General features: G+C 40.7%; 1 protein-coding gene and 1 pseudogene across 2 annotated transcripts in view; one reads left to right on the top strand and one right to left on the bottom strand.

The window, feature by feature from the left end:
• Nucleotides 1-443: 443 nt before the first annotated feature.
• Nucleotides 444-1,295, bottom strand: LOC100684713 (annotated as a pseudogene).
• Nucleotides 1,296-12,476: 11,181 nt separating this feature from the next.
• The window catches only part of SYNPO2 (synaptopodin 2), a 181,609-nt gene continuing 177,243 nt past the window's right edge, over nt 12,477-16,842 (top strand). For both annotated transcript variants that reach the window (XM_038581761.1, XM_038581760.1), the window contains exon 1: nt 12,477-12,756. In XM_038581761.1, the coding sequence (XP_038437689.1) occupies nt 12,652-12,756 (105 nt within the window). In that variant the 5' untranslated portion in view covers nt 12,477-12,651. The remainder of the gene's footprint in view (nt 12,757-16,842) is intronic.

The following is a 16,842-nucleotide window of genomic DNA, read 5'->3' as shown; positions in this document are numbered from 1 at the left end:
TTTTTATGTTCCAAATGTGATGGGTTTATTTTATTTTACTCTGATGCAAAACCAAAGATTTCCACTACAGCACAGAGACCAATATATTATTAAAAGGTCATGAAAAAGTGGTGTGGGACATGCAGGACATGATGTACAAACTGGAGGGTTGGGTCATTTCCTTTGTAATGTGACACTACATTTAAACGTGAGGAACACGTTTAAAATAACACTGCGGAACTCAACTGAAATGTGGCACAAACATGACAACTTCCAGGCCTGCCTTCAAGTACCTCCCGCAGGATGGACTTGCGATCTCTAGACTTCAGTGTGGGGAGGATTACAATTCTTTGGAAGAATAAAAAGTTCACACTTTTGAAATTTCACAGAAGAATTTTAAGGCCAAAACATAGTGGCTTCTCTTCACTTCCAGGGACAAATAGGATGCTTTTCTCAAAACCACATTAAGCTTCTAGTTCAAATCCCAACCCAACTTTGTGACCTCCTGCACTGAAGTTTTTTCTGTTGATTAAAGCTGATAGGGTCAGTTTGATTCCTGGTTGAAGGGTCTGAGTATAACCCAGTCCAATTAGGCTGGCATTATTGACTTTAGCAGTTAGAGAAGTTCTATAATCTAGCTTGTATTTAGCAGCCATGCCAAAACGGGTATTGTTACTGCTGGCTGTCCAAGCAAGGTTTATTGATGTTTCAATCTTCCCATTAACCTTCTGGTAGATAGACCCTCCAAATTCAGCGCCATCATTCACATTAGTGTGCAGCTGGAAGTCTGCAACCTTGTAACCCAGGGCGAAATTATCCTGTGACAGTTTGGATTTGGTTGTGTCAAAATTCATCTGATAGCCAACAAGCCAACCTTCAAAGGATAACAAAGCCCAACCATAGATGGTTGGTCCAGAAAAATCTATATCAACATTACTGTCAATATGAAACAACCTCGTTTATAGGAGGCCTTCAATTTTCCACTCTTCTTTCCTGTGTTCGGTACAAATATGGTATCAAGAGTCAGTTTCAACCCTTCAGCCAACTTATTCTCCAAAGAGATTTCTGTTCCAAGAGTATTGTCTGTGTTCCATTTCTGGGTGAAAGTAAGTCCACAGTTACAGACCTTATATTTGGTCTCTAGGTTGCCTGATGCTTTCCCTGTATCAGTGTAAGCATGACCAGAAGTAGAAAATTCTACTCCTACTACAAGACTTGGTTCTCAGATCTATTTTGACCATGCTGAATCCATGTCCTTTATTGAAGAAATCCTTGGCGGCCTTTCCTAGGTCTCAGTAAGTCGGTGTGTTACACATCTCTCCAACCAGAGGGCCTATCTCCACTCCGCCAGGGCAATGCTCAATAGTAGTTTTTATAAGTTATAATAGTATTACATACAACATGAGATTTCAGTGTCATGTGGCTACAGGTATGTGCCCATAAACATACTAATTCTAATAAATTTTATTTTTTATAATAACCATAAAGAATGTACAGTGCATTTGTAATTGTATGTAATGCATTATCTGGCATATTTCCGAAAGGAGGCACCTTTGCATTTGACTAGACACCAATAAGAAAACTAATTCTTCACTAGCAATTTTTATATTTAGCTTTTAGAAGAGTATTCCACAGACTAGTTTGTGATACTGTACACTTCAGCCTATGTTTTCCCCTACTACACAAATATGCACTGTGTCAGCATCTTAGAATGGGATGATACTATGAAAGGACCTCTGGCCTGCCCTTTAATGTTCTCACACCAGGCAAATGGATACAACACATGGTAAGAGTATGCCTGGAAGCTCTTCATTCCTATGCTGGGCAGCTGGCAATAACTTTTCGTGAATGTGATTGTGAACCACGTAAACAGATTTCATGAAACCCAAGCTGAACACATCCTCACCTCATCTTCCCCTTTGCTGGATTCCAAAAAGGCTCATTGGTACTCCACCATCACTTGCAGGGGAAGTTGGAGTGAAAAAGACAATAATCTTAACCAAATTCGGTTGAGGTATTTTACTTTGGCAAATTTTACAATGGCATATGAATGTGTAAACACATTGTTGGTGTTCCTTCCAGAGCCTTGGAAGGGATCCCAGAAGGGAGGGTCCTGAACCTTAGTTTCACTAACTTCATATTAGATTCTCCAATGATGGGTACACATCTCCCACACTTCAGCTCCGCTAACTTTCATCTCTTGTTCGTATTGACAAAGCATATTTTTGCTGTTCTTCTTGCCTTTCAAATCAAATCCTTATCATTTGTGGTGCAGCTCAGAGGGTTTTTTCTGATCTCCTGTGTGTATCGCTCCCATTACTCTCTGCCATACACCCCTGTTCCTCTCTCTCTCTTTTTTTTTTAATTTTTTTGATATTTTATTTATTTATGACAGATACAGAGAGAGAGAGAGAGAGGCAGAGACACAGGCAGAGGGAGAAGCAGGCTCCATGCACCGGGAGCCCGATGTGGGATTCGATCCCGGGTCTCCAGGATCACGCCCTGGGCCAAAGGCAGGCGCCAAACCGCTGCACCACCCAGGGATCCCCTGTTCCTCTCTCTTTTTAGCCCCCGTCTCTCTCTCTCTATTTTATGTGCATATTATTGTCTGCCTTTTCTGGTAAAATGTGGGCTCTATGAGAGCAAGAATATTGCTTAGATGCTCACAAAAAATCATTTGAATGAATGAATCAATTAATCAATTAATCAATGAACTATAAGCTTAAATGTATCTTTTTAATTAGCTCAAGAGTATTATTTTACAGTTTTAATAAATTTATTCCAACTCTAACCCCCCATCTCCCTGGATTGACAGAAAAACCAATCTCAAGTATTGTTAAAGCCACTTCCTCCCCAGGGCTTGCAAAGTTGTTGGGATTCAGCAGAGCAGTAGGTCATCACTCATTTGCCTTCACTGGTCACTGAGCCGCCACAGTCTTGGCCAGCAGTCAGGTACCTAACTGCAGCTTCTGTGATATGTGTGTGGCTGGAGAGTGCTGGCAAAGGCTGAGAGCCATGACCCTGTAGCTGTTTCCAACTTGCCCTTATTTCTCTGGCGGCAGCATGGTGGTCAGCATTACTTGAGAGACCCCCAGACTGCCAGACACTCCTAGTTTGGACTAAATCCCTCCCTTGCTTTTCTCAAGGGCACTTTCCTTGCTTTTCTTTTTTTTTTTTAAATTATTTTTTTAATTTTTATTTATTTATGATAGTCACACAGAGAGAAAGAGAGAGAGGCAGAGACACAGGCAGAGGGAGAAGCAGGCTCCACGCACTAGGAGCCCGATGTGGGATTCGATCCCGGGTCTCCAGAATTGCGCCCTGGGCCAAAGGCAGGCGCCAAACCGCTGCGCCACCCAGGGATCCCACTTTGCTTGCTTTTCTCTCCCCTGGGGGCACCTTGCAAAATCATTTCACGGAGTTTAGGCCTTACAAAACTGGGAATTGCTGGTACTATCTTCTGTTCCTGCGCAGCAAAAACCCGAGTTCAGAAAGTTGTAAGGATCTGACTACTTCCTTGGAAGAAGAGGAAGGGGGAAATTTGAAGAATGAACAAAATTATCAAAGTCTCAAAAATGATCTTGTCACATACCTTTTATTTTTTTATTATTTTTTTTAAATTTCAAATTCCTTTTTTTTTTATTTTTTTATTTTTATTTTTTATGATAGTCACAGAGAGAGAGAGAGGCAGAGACATAGGCAGAGACATAGGCAGAGGGAGAAGCAGGCTCCATGCACCAGGAGCCTGATGTGGGATTCGATCCCGGGTCTCCAGGATCGCGCCCTGGGCCAAAGGCAGGCGCCAAACCGCTGCGCCACCCAGGGATCCCTTGTCACATACGTTTTAAATATTTTTGTGAAAAATAAATAAATAAATAAATAAATAATATTTTTGCATATTGAGAAGGAAACCAACTGGTACTCTGGCTGTCTGTATGCTTTGCCTCCCTGTTATGGGTTGAAATTTACCCCCCAAATTTATATGTTGACGTCCTACTCTGCAATATCTTGGAATGTGATGGTTTCTGGAGATAAGGTCTTTAAAGGCAGTTAAGTTAGAGTGAGGTCATTAGAGTGGGCCTTAATCCATTATCACTGGTGTCCTTCTAAAAAGGAGGTTAGGAAAGACAGGATAGAGAAAAAATGATGTGAAGGCACTCGGAGAAGACAGGCCAAAAAAATAGGCCTCAAAAAATTCTGCTGACCCTTTGACCTCAGACCTGTAGCCTTCAGAATTGTGAGACAATAAATTTCTCTCTGTCTCTTTTTTAAAGATTTTATTTATTTATGCATGAGAGACACACAGATAGAGGCAGAGACACAGGCAGAGGGAGAAGCAGGCTCCATGCAGGGAGCCCCACACGGGACTTGCTCCCAGGTCTCCAGGATCAGGCCCTGGGCTCAAGGCGGTGCTAAACCGCTAAGCAACCTGGACTGCCCTAAATTTCTCTTTTTAAAGATGCCCTGTCTGTGATACTTTGTAACAGACACCTAGCAAACTAATATACTCCCTCAGGAGGTGAGGCCCTGAGGTTGGGCAAGGCAGGGCCTCTGGGCTTTGTGTAGAAGTAAGCATTGCTGGTGTGGGTCTCCTTAGCTCTGCAAGCCTGGATGATGGGACTTAAAGCCAGCAGCAGCAGCAGTGATAGTTTCTCACCAAACCACATTCAGCCTCAGAGCAAGAGAGAGCACGTTGATGAGCAGGGAAAATCCTGTTAGGACGCTTTGCGAGTGTCTTCTTTCACACTGCCCCTTCTTTCTTGCCCTGGAATGCTGCAGTGCACCATCACCACCTGCTCAGATGGCATTTCACGCACGTGCATTCCAGGAAACAGCACAAATACTCGAGTCATGACAGGCCTAGGTGGGGTCAGCTGACAATGAATTAGTGATTCTCCAATAGTCAGAGAGTTGTGTAACTGGTTAATAAGACTTCACAGATTTTATCCATCATGTTGATTATCTGTATATGTATTTTCTACCACTTAGGATAAAGTTCTGTTATCTGTAATTGATTCCAACCAGCATGTTTGCTCCAAATGTTAAGAATGATCATTTGAAAATATCTTGTTGCCTTTGTCTGGGATATTAATTTCTTTCCACATGCACAATTTTTTTGTCTAATTGTTGTCAGTCCCTTTCTGCAGAAGGAAAAACTAAAACAAAACAATAATGAAATATATTGTCTCAAAGCTCTAAATTTTTACCCTGATTTTGGTAGGTACAATTTAATGATGGTACCAAATAATGATTATAATCCATGGGGAAAAAATGGTTTTGTTTGTTTAAAAATATACATGCTATCATTTAAATCTTATCTTCAATAATTCATTGACATTACCTTACATTTTTCCTTAAAATCATCTTTACTCTTTCTGATGTTTTTTTTTTTTTTAAACTTTTTAAAAATTTATTTATGATAGGCACACAGTGAGAGAGAGACAGAGACAGAGACACAGGCAGAGGGAGAAGCAGGCTCCATGCACCGGGAGCCTGACGTGGGATTCGATCCTGGATATCCAGGACCGTGCCCTGGGCCAAAGGCAGGCACCAAACGCTGCGCCACCCAGGGATCCCTGGTGATTCATTTAAATTTAACTCTCATAAATATATTAGCTAACATTTAAGATGCCTGCTAGGTTTCTGGGTTTTTCGTTGTTGTTGTTGTTGTTGTTGTTTTTAAAGGCCTTTGATAAGCACTAAGTTTTGGTGACCCAAAAGGAAGGAAGAGTTAGGTCTCGTATAGATATTGAAATCATAAGGTATTTTTTTAAGATTTCATTTATTTATTTAAGAGAGAGAGGGCAAGAGAGAGGATGAGCAGGGGTTAGGAAGAGGGAGAAGCAGTGTCTTTGCTGAACAGGAAGCCCAATGCTGGGTTTGATCCTAGGACCCTGAGATCATGACCTGAGCTGAAGGCAGATGCTTAACCCACTGAGTTACCCAGGTGCCCCCAAATCATGGTATATTATTACAGTTTTGGTTTTTCTAAATTTCAGATAACTTTACAATAATGTTGTGAGATAATAGAAAGTATATATTAGTCTCTGCCCCTAGTTCCTGGCATACTAGGAGCATCTCTTGTAATGTTTGTCTTTGACCTTTGTTCCTGATATATAACTCCTGAAGTCCTTGTAATTTCCTGGGTGGTGGGATTGTCTTTTGCTCTTATGAGGGGATTTTGGGTGGGCTTCTGGATGACGGCTGCCCATTGGAAAGACCAAGCCATGATTAGAAGCTAAGAATTTTTAGCTCAGTCATCCATTTTCTTGAGAAGAGCTAATGAGCCATCATACTTACATGATGAAGCCTCTATAAAGCTTCCAAGTACAGGGCTTGGAGAGCTTCATTGGTGAACACTTGGAGGTGCTGGGAAAGTGGTATGTCTGGAGAGGGCATGAAACTCTTCATTCTTTCCCATATACCTTGCCTTACCTTCCATCTGGTTGTTCATCTATATCTTTTAATAAACATTAAAATTACAGTTAAATGTATTTCCTTAAGTTCTGTGAGACACTCTAGCATATTAATCAAATTTAAGAAGGGGATCTTTGGAACCTCTGATCTATAGCCGTTTGATCAGAAGCATAGGTGATAACCTGGACTTGCCACTGGTTTCTGAAATGTATTGTGTGTGTTGTTGGGGGGTGGGGAGGGAGACAAGTCTTGTGGGACTAAGCCCTTACCTATAGGATCTGATACTATCTCCAGGTAGATAGTATCAAAATCGCGTTGAATTCTTGGATACTGCCAGTGTTCTGAGAATTCCTGTTGGTGGTGTGAGTGAGGTACACTCTCCACTCTCACTCCCACCTCCACATATTTTTTAGTAAAAGATTGAGTTAGAAAAATAACAAAGGGACACGAGCCAGCATAGGTGGCCAATGTGAAATTACTATAAAATAAGTCATTCCTACAGGAATATTTTTGTTTTATAATGTGGTTTCTCAATTCATGTTAGGCTCAGAAATCTTACTGTGCTGTCAGAATTGGGAAGGATAGTATGGATATTATTTGTGCAATGAATAATCAAGGGAATGAATGGATGGTAGTATAAAACAGAACATCTAATACATTGCTAAATCCTTTAAATGGCATAGAAGTAGAGTTAGTCTAAGAAGATAATTTTTTATTGAAGTATAGTTGGCACACGATATTACATTAGTTGCAGGTGTACAACATAATGATTTGACAAGTATGTATGTTATGCTATGCTCACCACAAATGTAACACCATCAAAGTTCTTCTCTTTTTAAAAAAATTTTTATAAAAATATCTTCATTTATTCATCTGAGAGACAGAGAGAGAAATAGTGAGCAGGAGCTGGGGAGGGGCAGAGAGAGAAGCAGACTTCCAGTTGAGCAGCGACGTGGTAGTGGGGCTCCATCCAGGACCCCAGGATCATGACCTGAGCTGAAGGCAGACATTAAACCAATAAGCCACCCAGGCACCCCTAAAGAAAGTCAATTTCAAAACCACTATAGTTACTTTTTTTTTCCCTTAAGAAAGTGAATTTTTACTCTTGCCTTAATTCTTAAATCCCTAATAAAATAAAGAGCAGGCTGTGTGCTATTTGACCAGAGCTCTGCTTCCGTTTCACCACTTGTGTCTCAGTTTCACTTTGTTGGGTCTGGGACTTGAATTCACCTTCCTTGCAAGCTACTAAGTTTCATGGATGCTGGAAGAAGATATGGGATTCTTTGGTCAATGACAAAGAACTTTCTTACACAAGGTACGGTAAGCAGCATGAATATCAGCATATTTACAAGTTTATCTTGCCTCAAACTCCATAGGGTTTACAAAATATTACCCAGATGGATGCTACTTACATAGTGGATTTCCGTAACAGCTAAGGTACACTAAGCCTAGTGAACCCATTGCTTTTATTTTATTTTTTTGCAATCAGCTAGCAAACTTGCTTTTTGTCTCACATGGAGATATTACCATATCCATCAAGGTTGCTTGCTACAAACACAACACTGAGAAAATAGCTCGGGAAAAGAAGCATTAGGACCTTGAATTCTGACACATTCGGAAAGACATCTAGGAGCACTAAAGCCCCATGGAAGACTCTCCCAATATACCTTGTGGTGGTTTCACCTTCACATTGGCTTTCCCCATTGGCCGTTATCATTATACACTGAGGGGAACAGTATTGTCCCTGACAGCTACCTGGAAAAGCCTTAAGCTTCCCTGTGGTTGGACCATATATGACTTAATCACTGGGGCTGGGGTAATGTTCTTGATTTAGGCCTAGCTTTTGTATCCATTCCTGAACAAATCTCTGTGTTAAGGGGGAAAGATTACTCTGATTGCCTTAGATCAAGGTAACCATGTTGCTGGGGTGGGAACATCAATTTTACTTAACCTAGTAGTTACTGCCCAATGGGGGGAGGGGGAAAATGTTAGGGAGGCAGTCACTAAATAGTCTACATAGACCTTAAGTGGTATGATTCAAGAATCTTGCTGTATTTCAGATTTTTCCAAGTCAAATGAGGTGAGAAAAAGAAAATAAATGAGAATTCTTTGGCTCTCTTTTTTATACCTTTACTCCGAGAAAACTTATCTAGTTTTTTATTCTACTCATATTAATTGAGCACCAATTAGCAGTCAAGAATTGTATTAGACCTGGGGGTACAATTTTGAATAAATTGGAAACATCTGCTAACCTCACAGGGTTAATCATCTGGTGTGGATTCAGACAATTTAAGAGACCATTCGAATGAGAGAAAGTGCAGGGTGATGGCAGCATATGGAAGGAACACCTGACCTGGACATGGGGGCAGAGGAGGATGGTTAGGAAAGGCTTTCTGGAGAATGTGATATGTAATCTGAGGCCAGAAGGATGGTAGGAATTATCAGGTGATCTGTGTGTGGAAAGGACGGGATTGGTCAGAAGCATGACCTAGGCGATGGAACAGCAAAGCAGGTTAAAGAATCTAAAAGTAGTTCCATGTGTCTGAATCATAAAATTCAAGGTGAGAGATGAGGTCAGAGAAGAAGTGAGGAGTAGGGGCAGAACATATTCTCTATATTAAAGAGTTTTGACTATCCTGAAAGCCCTTGAAGGCTTTAAACAAAGGGGAGAAATAAATATTTCATTTTAGAAATTTCACCTTGGCTGTGAAGTCAAAAATGAATTGAGGGTGGAAACAAAGCTGAGACAGATGAATTAGAAGACCGTTGAAATCAAGGCCAGAGATAGAAGGAATTATACTAGTGGGAATGGAATGAAAGGGGCAGATCTACAGTCTATTTAAAAGTTGGAGCCATACTTCTTAATGAGTAACTGGACACAGGAGATGTGCATTAGGAAGTCTATCAGTCCTGGAAACAGGATAGCAATGATAGGAACCAGCATATTGAATTCAGGCAGGCAAAACTTCAGATCTCTACAGCTTAGAATCTAAGGCTGAATTAATTACCAGTAAAAGGGAGACACTATGACTAAGTACATAGCATGGTTACTTGTGGATGAATAAAATACTAGGGATCCCTGGGTGGTGGAGCGGTTTGGCGCCTGCCTTTGGCCCAGGGCGCAATCCTGGAGACCCGGGATCAAATCCCACGTCGGGCTCCCGGTGCATGGAGCCTGCTTCTCCCTCTGCCTATGTCTCTGCCTCTCTCTCTCTCTGTGACTATCATAAATAAAAAAATAAATAAAAAAGAAAAAAAATACTATATGTCAAGTTCCTGACACAGAGTAAATCTTCAGTAAATTGAGCAATATTTGAGTCCTTGGTTCTCTGGAGGAGCTGGTTGGATGGAGCAGCTGTTCCTGAAGTACAGCAGATGGGAGTGTGCTGCTATAAGAAACAATAAACTGGACCTACAATAGTTTAATCAATATGGTTTTTTTTTTTTTTCACAATATGGAGACTGGAGGTGGACAGCTATTGCATTAATTCAACCAGAACTGGAGTCTTTGCAGCTATCTTCAGCTTTATCTCATGGTCACAATATGGCTGCCTTGCCCAGTTCTAGCCTCCAGATTATATTCACATTTAAGTCAGGATTGAGGGGGACCAGGCATAAAATAAAGGGGGGATAAGTTTGTCAATTATCCTGAGATGGGAAACACAGGAAAAGAAGCAGAATTCAGAGGAAAAATAATGAACTTGATTTTGAATATACAGAGTGTTAGGTTTCTGTAATATAGCTACCTAAAAACAGGTATAGTGGGCAGTTGAATATATTGGCCTAGAGTGACATCTGAGCTTGAGGGGGCAGGTTAAATTCTGTGGGGTGAATATGAGAACCCATTTAAAGGATGTAAGGTGAGAAAAGTAGAGCAGGGCATACCCCTGGAAGAGAACACACACATTTAATGAATGTGTAGAAGCTGAGGGCTGCCAAAGGTGACCGAAGAGTGGCTAGAGAGGCAAGAGGAGATGTCATGTTTGGTATCCTAGAATAGAAGCCTAAGAGAGCAGACAATCTAAGGAGGACACGGTCAATAATCTCAAGTGCTCATAAAGGCAAGGAGGTAGTAAGTGACCTTGCTTAGAGCTTTTCCTATTGTGAGGATAAAAGCTAGAGTGGACTGGGTTGAGAAATACAAAGACAAGTGGAAGGAGAAAGAACACATGTCAATAGTTCTTTTTCTTCTATTCTCAGAGTTCATATTTTAGGATGTTACTTGTAATTTTTTTTTTTTTCAAAAAAAGATTTGGGTATTGTCAATTCACCTTTTTGGAGAGAATTAAGCTAGAGATGTGTGTCTCGTCTCATGCCTTTCAAAGAGTCCCTTTGAGCGCCGACTACTCTCATTATGTCATCTTCCTTACTCCAGGGAGAAGGCACAAACAAAACCACTCGACACATTTGACTTCTGGGGAGCAAGATTGTATAAAGGTTTGCTGCAGAGCACGTCCTAGTACTGAAACTGTCTGGAAGACAGTTTTGTCTGGTACCACATGTAACACAAGCTAACTTTCCCAAGCTTTTCTTTATTTAGTATGTTTTAATGTGGATGAATGTCTTGGAAAATAAAAATATGGGAAAATACAAATGTTCCATTTGTACAATTTTTGGTAGATTGCATTCAGATTTAAAACATTAAAATGCTTTGGACCACATGTAAAAGCAACTTGTATTTTGGACCACCCAGACTTGGAACACTGTGATGAAGGACTACAAAAATAAGAAACGTGTAGGTGATATTGTATGTAGTTGGCTATTTTGGTTTAAGAAGTGTTTTTCCTGCTGAGGGAGGAAGAAAATGAAACACTTGTTTAAATTTAAAATACTCCAAATCAGGATCTCTGGGTGGCTCAGTGGTTTAGCACCTGCCTTTTGCCCAGGGTGTGATCTTGGAGTTCCAGGATCGAGTCTCACATCAGGTTCCCTGCATGGAGCCTGCTTCTCTCTCTCTCTCTCTCTCTCTCGAATAAATAAATAAAATCTTTAAAGAAAATAAAATAAATACTTCAAACCATGCAAGAGACATAGTTAAAAGAATGCAGTTTCCAGGGGGAAATTCTTTTCTTCTCCCCTTCCTCCTCCCTCCCTCCAACTCTAAAATATATAGACCTATCTCATAGTTCAAAAAAAGTACTTTTCAGAGTAGGAGGTTTTCTAAAAACAAAAACAAATGTTTTGCTTTCTTTTATTTCCTCTTCTTATGGGATTAGACAGTAAAGGCGGAGAAAAATAATTTCGCCCTCTTGGACTTTTGTCTATTTCAATCACCAATGGGGTCACTCTCAAAATATTTATTTGAGAAAATCAAATTGTCTGGTAGTGAAGTTGTCCGAGCTCATATTCTAGGATGTCACTCACTCTCGCAGCCTAGAGATTAAAACCTTCTCGTGGTCTCTACTATTCATAGGATTTTTAAAAAGATTTTATTTATTTATTTACGAGAGACACGGAGAGAGAGGCAGATGGATAGAGGCAGAGACGCAGGCAGAGGGAGAAGCAGGCTCCATGCAGGGAGCTTGACGTGGGACTCGATCCCCGGTCTCCAGGATCACACCCCGGGCTGAAGGCGGCGCTAAACCGCTGAGCCACCAGGGCTGCCCTATTCATAGGATTTTTTAAAAATGATTTTATTTATTTATTCACGAGAGACACGAGAGAGAGAGAGAGAGAGAGAGAGGCAGAGACATAGGCAGAGGGAGAGGGAGAAGCAGGCTCCATGCAGGGAGCCCGAGGCGGGTCTCCATCCCTGGTCTCTATCCTGGAGCTCTGTCCCGGGTCTCGATCCCGGGTCTCCAGGATCCCGGGTCTCCAGGATCACACCCCGGGCCAAAGGCAGGCGCTAAACCGCTGAGCCACCCAGGGATCCCCTATTCATAGGATTATTAAACGGAAGTTTTCCGATCGTTCTTTCCCTTAAGAGCGGGCAGGAAATGAGTGAGCGCCGCAGAGCTCTGCTTTCCCCGCCCCCCCTCGCCCCCAGAGAGGACCTTCCCGCGGCGAGGCTCCCTCCCTTGCCTGCCGTGGGCCGAGCGAAGGCCCGTGACGCGCCAGTGGGCTGTGCCCGCGGTGCTCGCAGCGCCCCTGCCTCCCGGGGCCCGGCCAGCGGCGGCCGCAGCGGCGGCTCGGGCTCCCTGCGCCCAGTGCTGCTCCTGGCCAGGCGCCTGCAGCTCAGGACACATCTCAGCTGCGCCCCGGGCCAAGCCTCGTCTGTCTTTTCAAGCTCTGCATGCCCCCCAACTGAGAGAGAGAATGGGCACGGGGGATTTTATCTGCATTTCCATGACCGGAGGGGCGCCCTGGGGGTTCAGACTGCAAGGTGGCAAGGAGCAGCAGCAGCCCTTACAAGTGGCCAAGGTAGGACCACCGAAGAGGTGCTGTCGCCGCTGCGTGCTGCGAAGGAGTGAGAGCAACCTGTTGATGGTTTTTTTCAAGTTCTGATTCAGGAGTTTAAATATTAGTTTGAGTTTGGCGCTGATGTTAAATTTTCCTAGGATGCGGGTTTGTTCGTGTTTCGAAAAAACTTTGGAGTAGCATATAGCATCTATGTAATTAACCAGTAATTGAAAGTGGGGGGGGGGGGGAGGGAGTGCCGTATTTATCAGCTGAAGAAAAAAACAAAAAAAACAAAAAAAGCCTAGTTAATTCAGCTCCTCTGACACCCAGCAAGACACTTGGGAAGTTTCTTCTAGGCAGTTTTAGAATTTGCAGTTGAGTTATTGTTTCGTGTTACTTTACTTGGTTCTGGGAGAAGATAAATGCCTAACCTATTGACTTGGCTTTTGGGGACTTGTAGAAAGCGTTGGTAGTGATATTTACAGTGCAACATTTATTGAAAGGCCAGTTTTGGACGATACTTTTAAATACTCTATGAAAAGGTCAGAAAATCTATTTGAAAGAATATTCTTTCAAGGATTTGACAAATAAATGCAAAAATCTATTCCATTCCATCATGCTTACTCATCTAGCTAAGTGCTCAAAATAAAATTCAAAGACACTAGAAATATAATGTAAGTAACTTATAGGAAACTTTGAAATGCATCTAATAACAATTTTAAATGTTTTAGATGTTCCCATCCTATTGCTTGTTTCTTGCTACCAGTTTTCTGGAGGGGATATGATATTGTCTAAATTGGAAGTCAGCTAAAATAAATGTTAAAATGCATGAAATTTAAGAAGCATTTTACCTGATTTAAGTACTAAATTGTAGTATTGTATAAAAGAACATGTTTGATTAATTTCCAATATATATATATAAAATTGATCTAGATTCTTAGGAAATATGTGGACTACTGGCCTTTGTAGTTATTCTTTCTCTTGGCCTTTTTTTTTTTTTTTAATGTTCACTGTGAGGAAAGGAATTTCTATGAAATTTTCTGCTCCTGGGCTTCCATTGCAAAATCCTTTCACAATGCAATGGTGGAATCCTGCCACCTAGTGAAAATTTCAAACATCAAGAATGAAGCATAAAACAGAAGGTGAAAAGCAGAATTTTTAGAACTGGAAAGTTTCTCAGAGACCTCCAGTTCAACTTGCGGATTTTAGATAAGGAAAGAGCCCAGAGAGTTTAAGTAACTTTCCTCTGCTTCCAACTAGCAGTAATTGAAGAATCTGGAAAGATGGTTTCATTGTGTTGCTGTGGGAGTCGATGGCAGGAAACATCAGATGAAACAGGGATACCTAATTTGGAGTGTGCAGAATTCATGAGACTGAACTGGATTTGTTCTGGGTCTGGAATAGCAGTTGGCTGGCTCCAGTTACTGAGATTTGGGTTCTAATTCCAGCTCTGATCTAACTTGTAGCCGGGCCGGAGACAAATCTCTCACCCTTCCTGAGTCATCTGTTGTGAGGTGGTGTGTGTGTGTGTGTGTGTGTGTAGAGGGAGAAAGGAAAATTTTTTGAGTGAGGTAGGAAAAGAGGAAGTAAAGAGGAAGTTGTACTCTTCCCTCAGTGAGATTCTCTATTGCTCTAGTATTTTACTGTTCTAATAGCACAACTTAGAATCTCTTGCCTACCAGTTAAATTGTAGAGACAAAGGTGGCTGGGTGCTGTTTTTCTCTATTAGTTCTTCTGTGGCCAGATCTTAAGAATAGGGTGGGTATTGGGTTTCTCCAACGTCCTCAATGTGTTTATTGCAAAGCAGAACTATTATACGGTGATTCTTTTTGAAGAACTAAGGCAAATTGCTAGTGAAGGGTGCTTGGGACCATTTCTCTGCTGATGACATCTCTATCAACAGGATTCAGAGAGGTTTATGATGTGTGTGTGTCAAAAATTCAATCTTGCTCTTCCGCCAAGTCAACTTTCCTAAAATGCCCTGGAAACATATTTGTGATTTTTTAAAAAAATTATTAAAGTATTTGGATGTTTGTTTTAATTTTCTAGTTTGTGATAGTATGAGTAATTGTTTATTCTAAAATATCATTATGAAAGCATCTGGATGTTTGCCTTAATCCTTGTGTGTGTGTGTGTGTGTGAGAGAGAGAGAGAGCGAGAGAGAGAGAGAGAGAGGAGACTGCAGTGTGCAGTCTAGTTTTTTCCTTTGTGTTAAAGGTGACTAGAGAGCCTTCTAAAGAAAATAAAATTTCTGAGTTAGCATGGCAATGCCTACTTTTGCTGGTCTATTTTTTCTCCTTAATTCAAACTTATACTTAATTTCTTAGACTAGCATTATTTGTTCTAGAAAATCCTTGGAACAAAGTGCTTGTCACTTTCTATGTTATCAAGGTCATGTCCTCAGTGGGATCACTGTTTTTTATTTAAAACTTCAAGTCAACTTGATTCTAGTAATGGTCGCTCAGCTCAATGAAGTGAACGTTGCATGGCATAGATTTCCTCCTTTTCCATGGTGATACTTATGAGGGCTAAGTTGCCTCCAAGAAGCAGGATGGGAGAGGAACAGGGCAGGAAGGCTGGGCAAAGATGGTTGCTAGCAAACACAGTGCTCGCAGTTTTGAAGACCATGCAGACGATAAATTTGGGAATTAAAGAAAAAATATATTAGCAAAGAAAAGGAAATATCAGACAGTGCTTGACAGGCCTCTTAAAATGGGAAGGGTACAAAGCAGTTCTATAGATAACAACAGTTTGACTTGTTATAAAGTATCTGATGTTCAGATTTTTCATGGTTCTGTATCGAATGAAAATTGATCAAGCTGAATTAGTGAAAAAAAAAAAACCCTAGTCTAATGTTATTAACAATGATTAGAAGTTGAGTAGCTTTATAATTCCCGGTAAATAGCCTTCTAGTGACACATTTATCAATTTTGAGAGATGTTCACACATTTTTAGTATTTGGCTGGCTGATTGAACTGTAGGCAAACTCAAACTTTTAAGGATCACTAATAGAAGCATTAGTAATCAAGCTTTTCATTGACATTGATGCTCAAGGACATAAAATTCAGCTTTGTTTTCAAGATTAAATTGAATTTTTAAGAGGCTCAAATAATAACAGTTGCCTGGTTTTTAAGTGTTTATATATCTTTTAATTTATGCTCTAAATACATGTGATAGAAAGCAAGCATTCTAATACAGTTATAGGACAATATTCTGTAAAGTATATTTTCAGGAGATCATTCATAGAAACATTTACTGAGACATTTTCAACATGAAACTTCATTGTATGTATACAGATATTCTTAGAAAAACTATTAGCATTTTACTTTACAAAACTCTTTTTTTTAAAAAAAAGTTTTTATTTATTCATGAGAGATAGAGAGAGGCAGAGACATAGGCAGAGGGAGAAGCAGACCCCACGCAGGGAGCCCGATGTGGGACTCGATCCCAGGACTCTAGGATCACGCCCTGGGCGAAAGGCAGGCGCTAAACTGCTGAGCCACCCAGGGATTTCCAACAAAACTCTTTTTTGGAACATATACTTACATGGCCATGTCTCTGGACATGCTCTTGACAGATCACTTTGGAAAATCTTCATATAAAGAAGTGAGGAGAAATTTTTGTTTTACAAACAAATATTATGAACAATTCAGAAATAACTCACATTTTGAAAATAATGAACAGAGAAATATTTCCATTGTATCCTTTATATGTTTGAATGTTTAGAACTTTAAGCTTTCTTCAAAACATATAGTTATTATTCTCTTATTAAACTTCTCTTCTTTTTTCTTTTTTAGAGAGGGAAAGAGGAAGAGGTAGGGTGGAGAAGGGGCAGAGGGAGAGAGAATCTCAAGCAGGCTCCATGCCCAGTGTGGAACCCAATGCAGGGCTCGATCTCACTACTCTGAGATCATAACCTGAGCCTAAATGAAGAGTTGGTCGTTTAACCTATTGAGCTACCCAGGTGCCCCTAAATTTCGATTCAAAGTTTCAAAGAATTTTTATTAAAATTGAGGTGACAAATTGTAATCATCTATTTTATGAGGCAGAAGAGGATTTAATGATTCTGTATGCCCTCTGTTTAAAACTTTAAATAAAGGTATGTTA

Source organism: Canis lupus, chromosome 32 (assembly GCF_011100685.1).
Source record: "Canis lupus familiaris isolate Mischka breed German Shepherd chromosome 32, alternate assembly UU_Cfam_GSD_1.0, whole genome shotgun sequence".
Taxonomy (NCBI): Eukaryota; Metazoa; Chordata; class Mammalia; order Carnivora; family Canidae; genus Canis; species Canis lupus.
The sequence above is the reverse complement of the archived record's forward strand: the minus strand, read 5'-3'. Positions and strand labels throughout refer to the sequence as shown.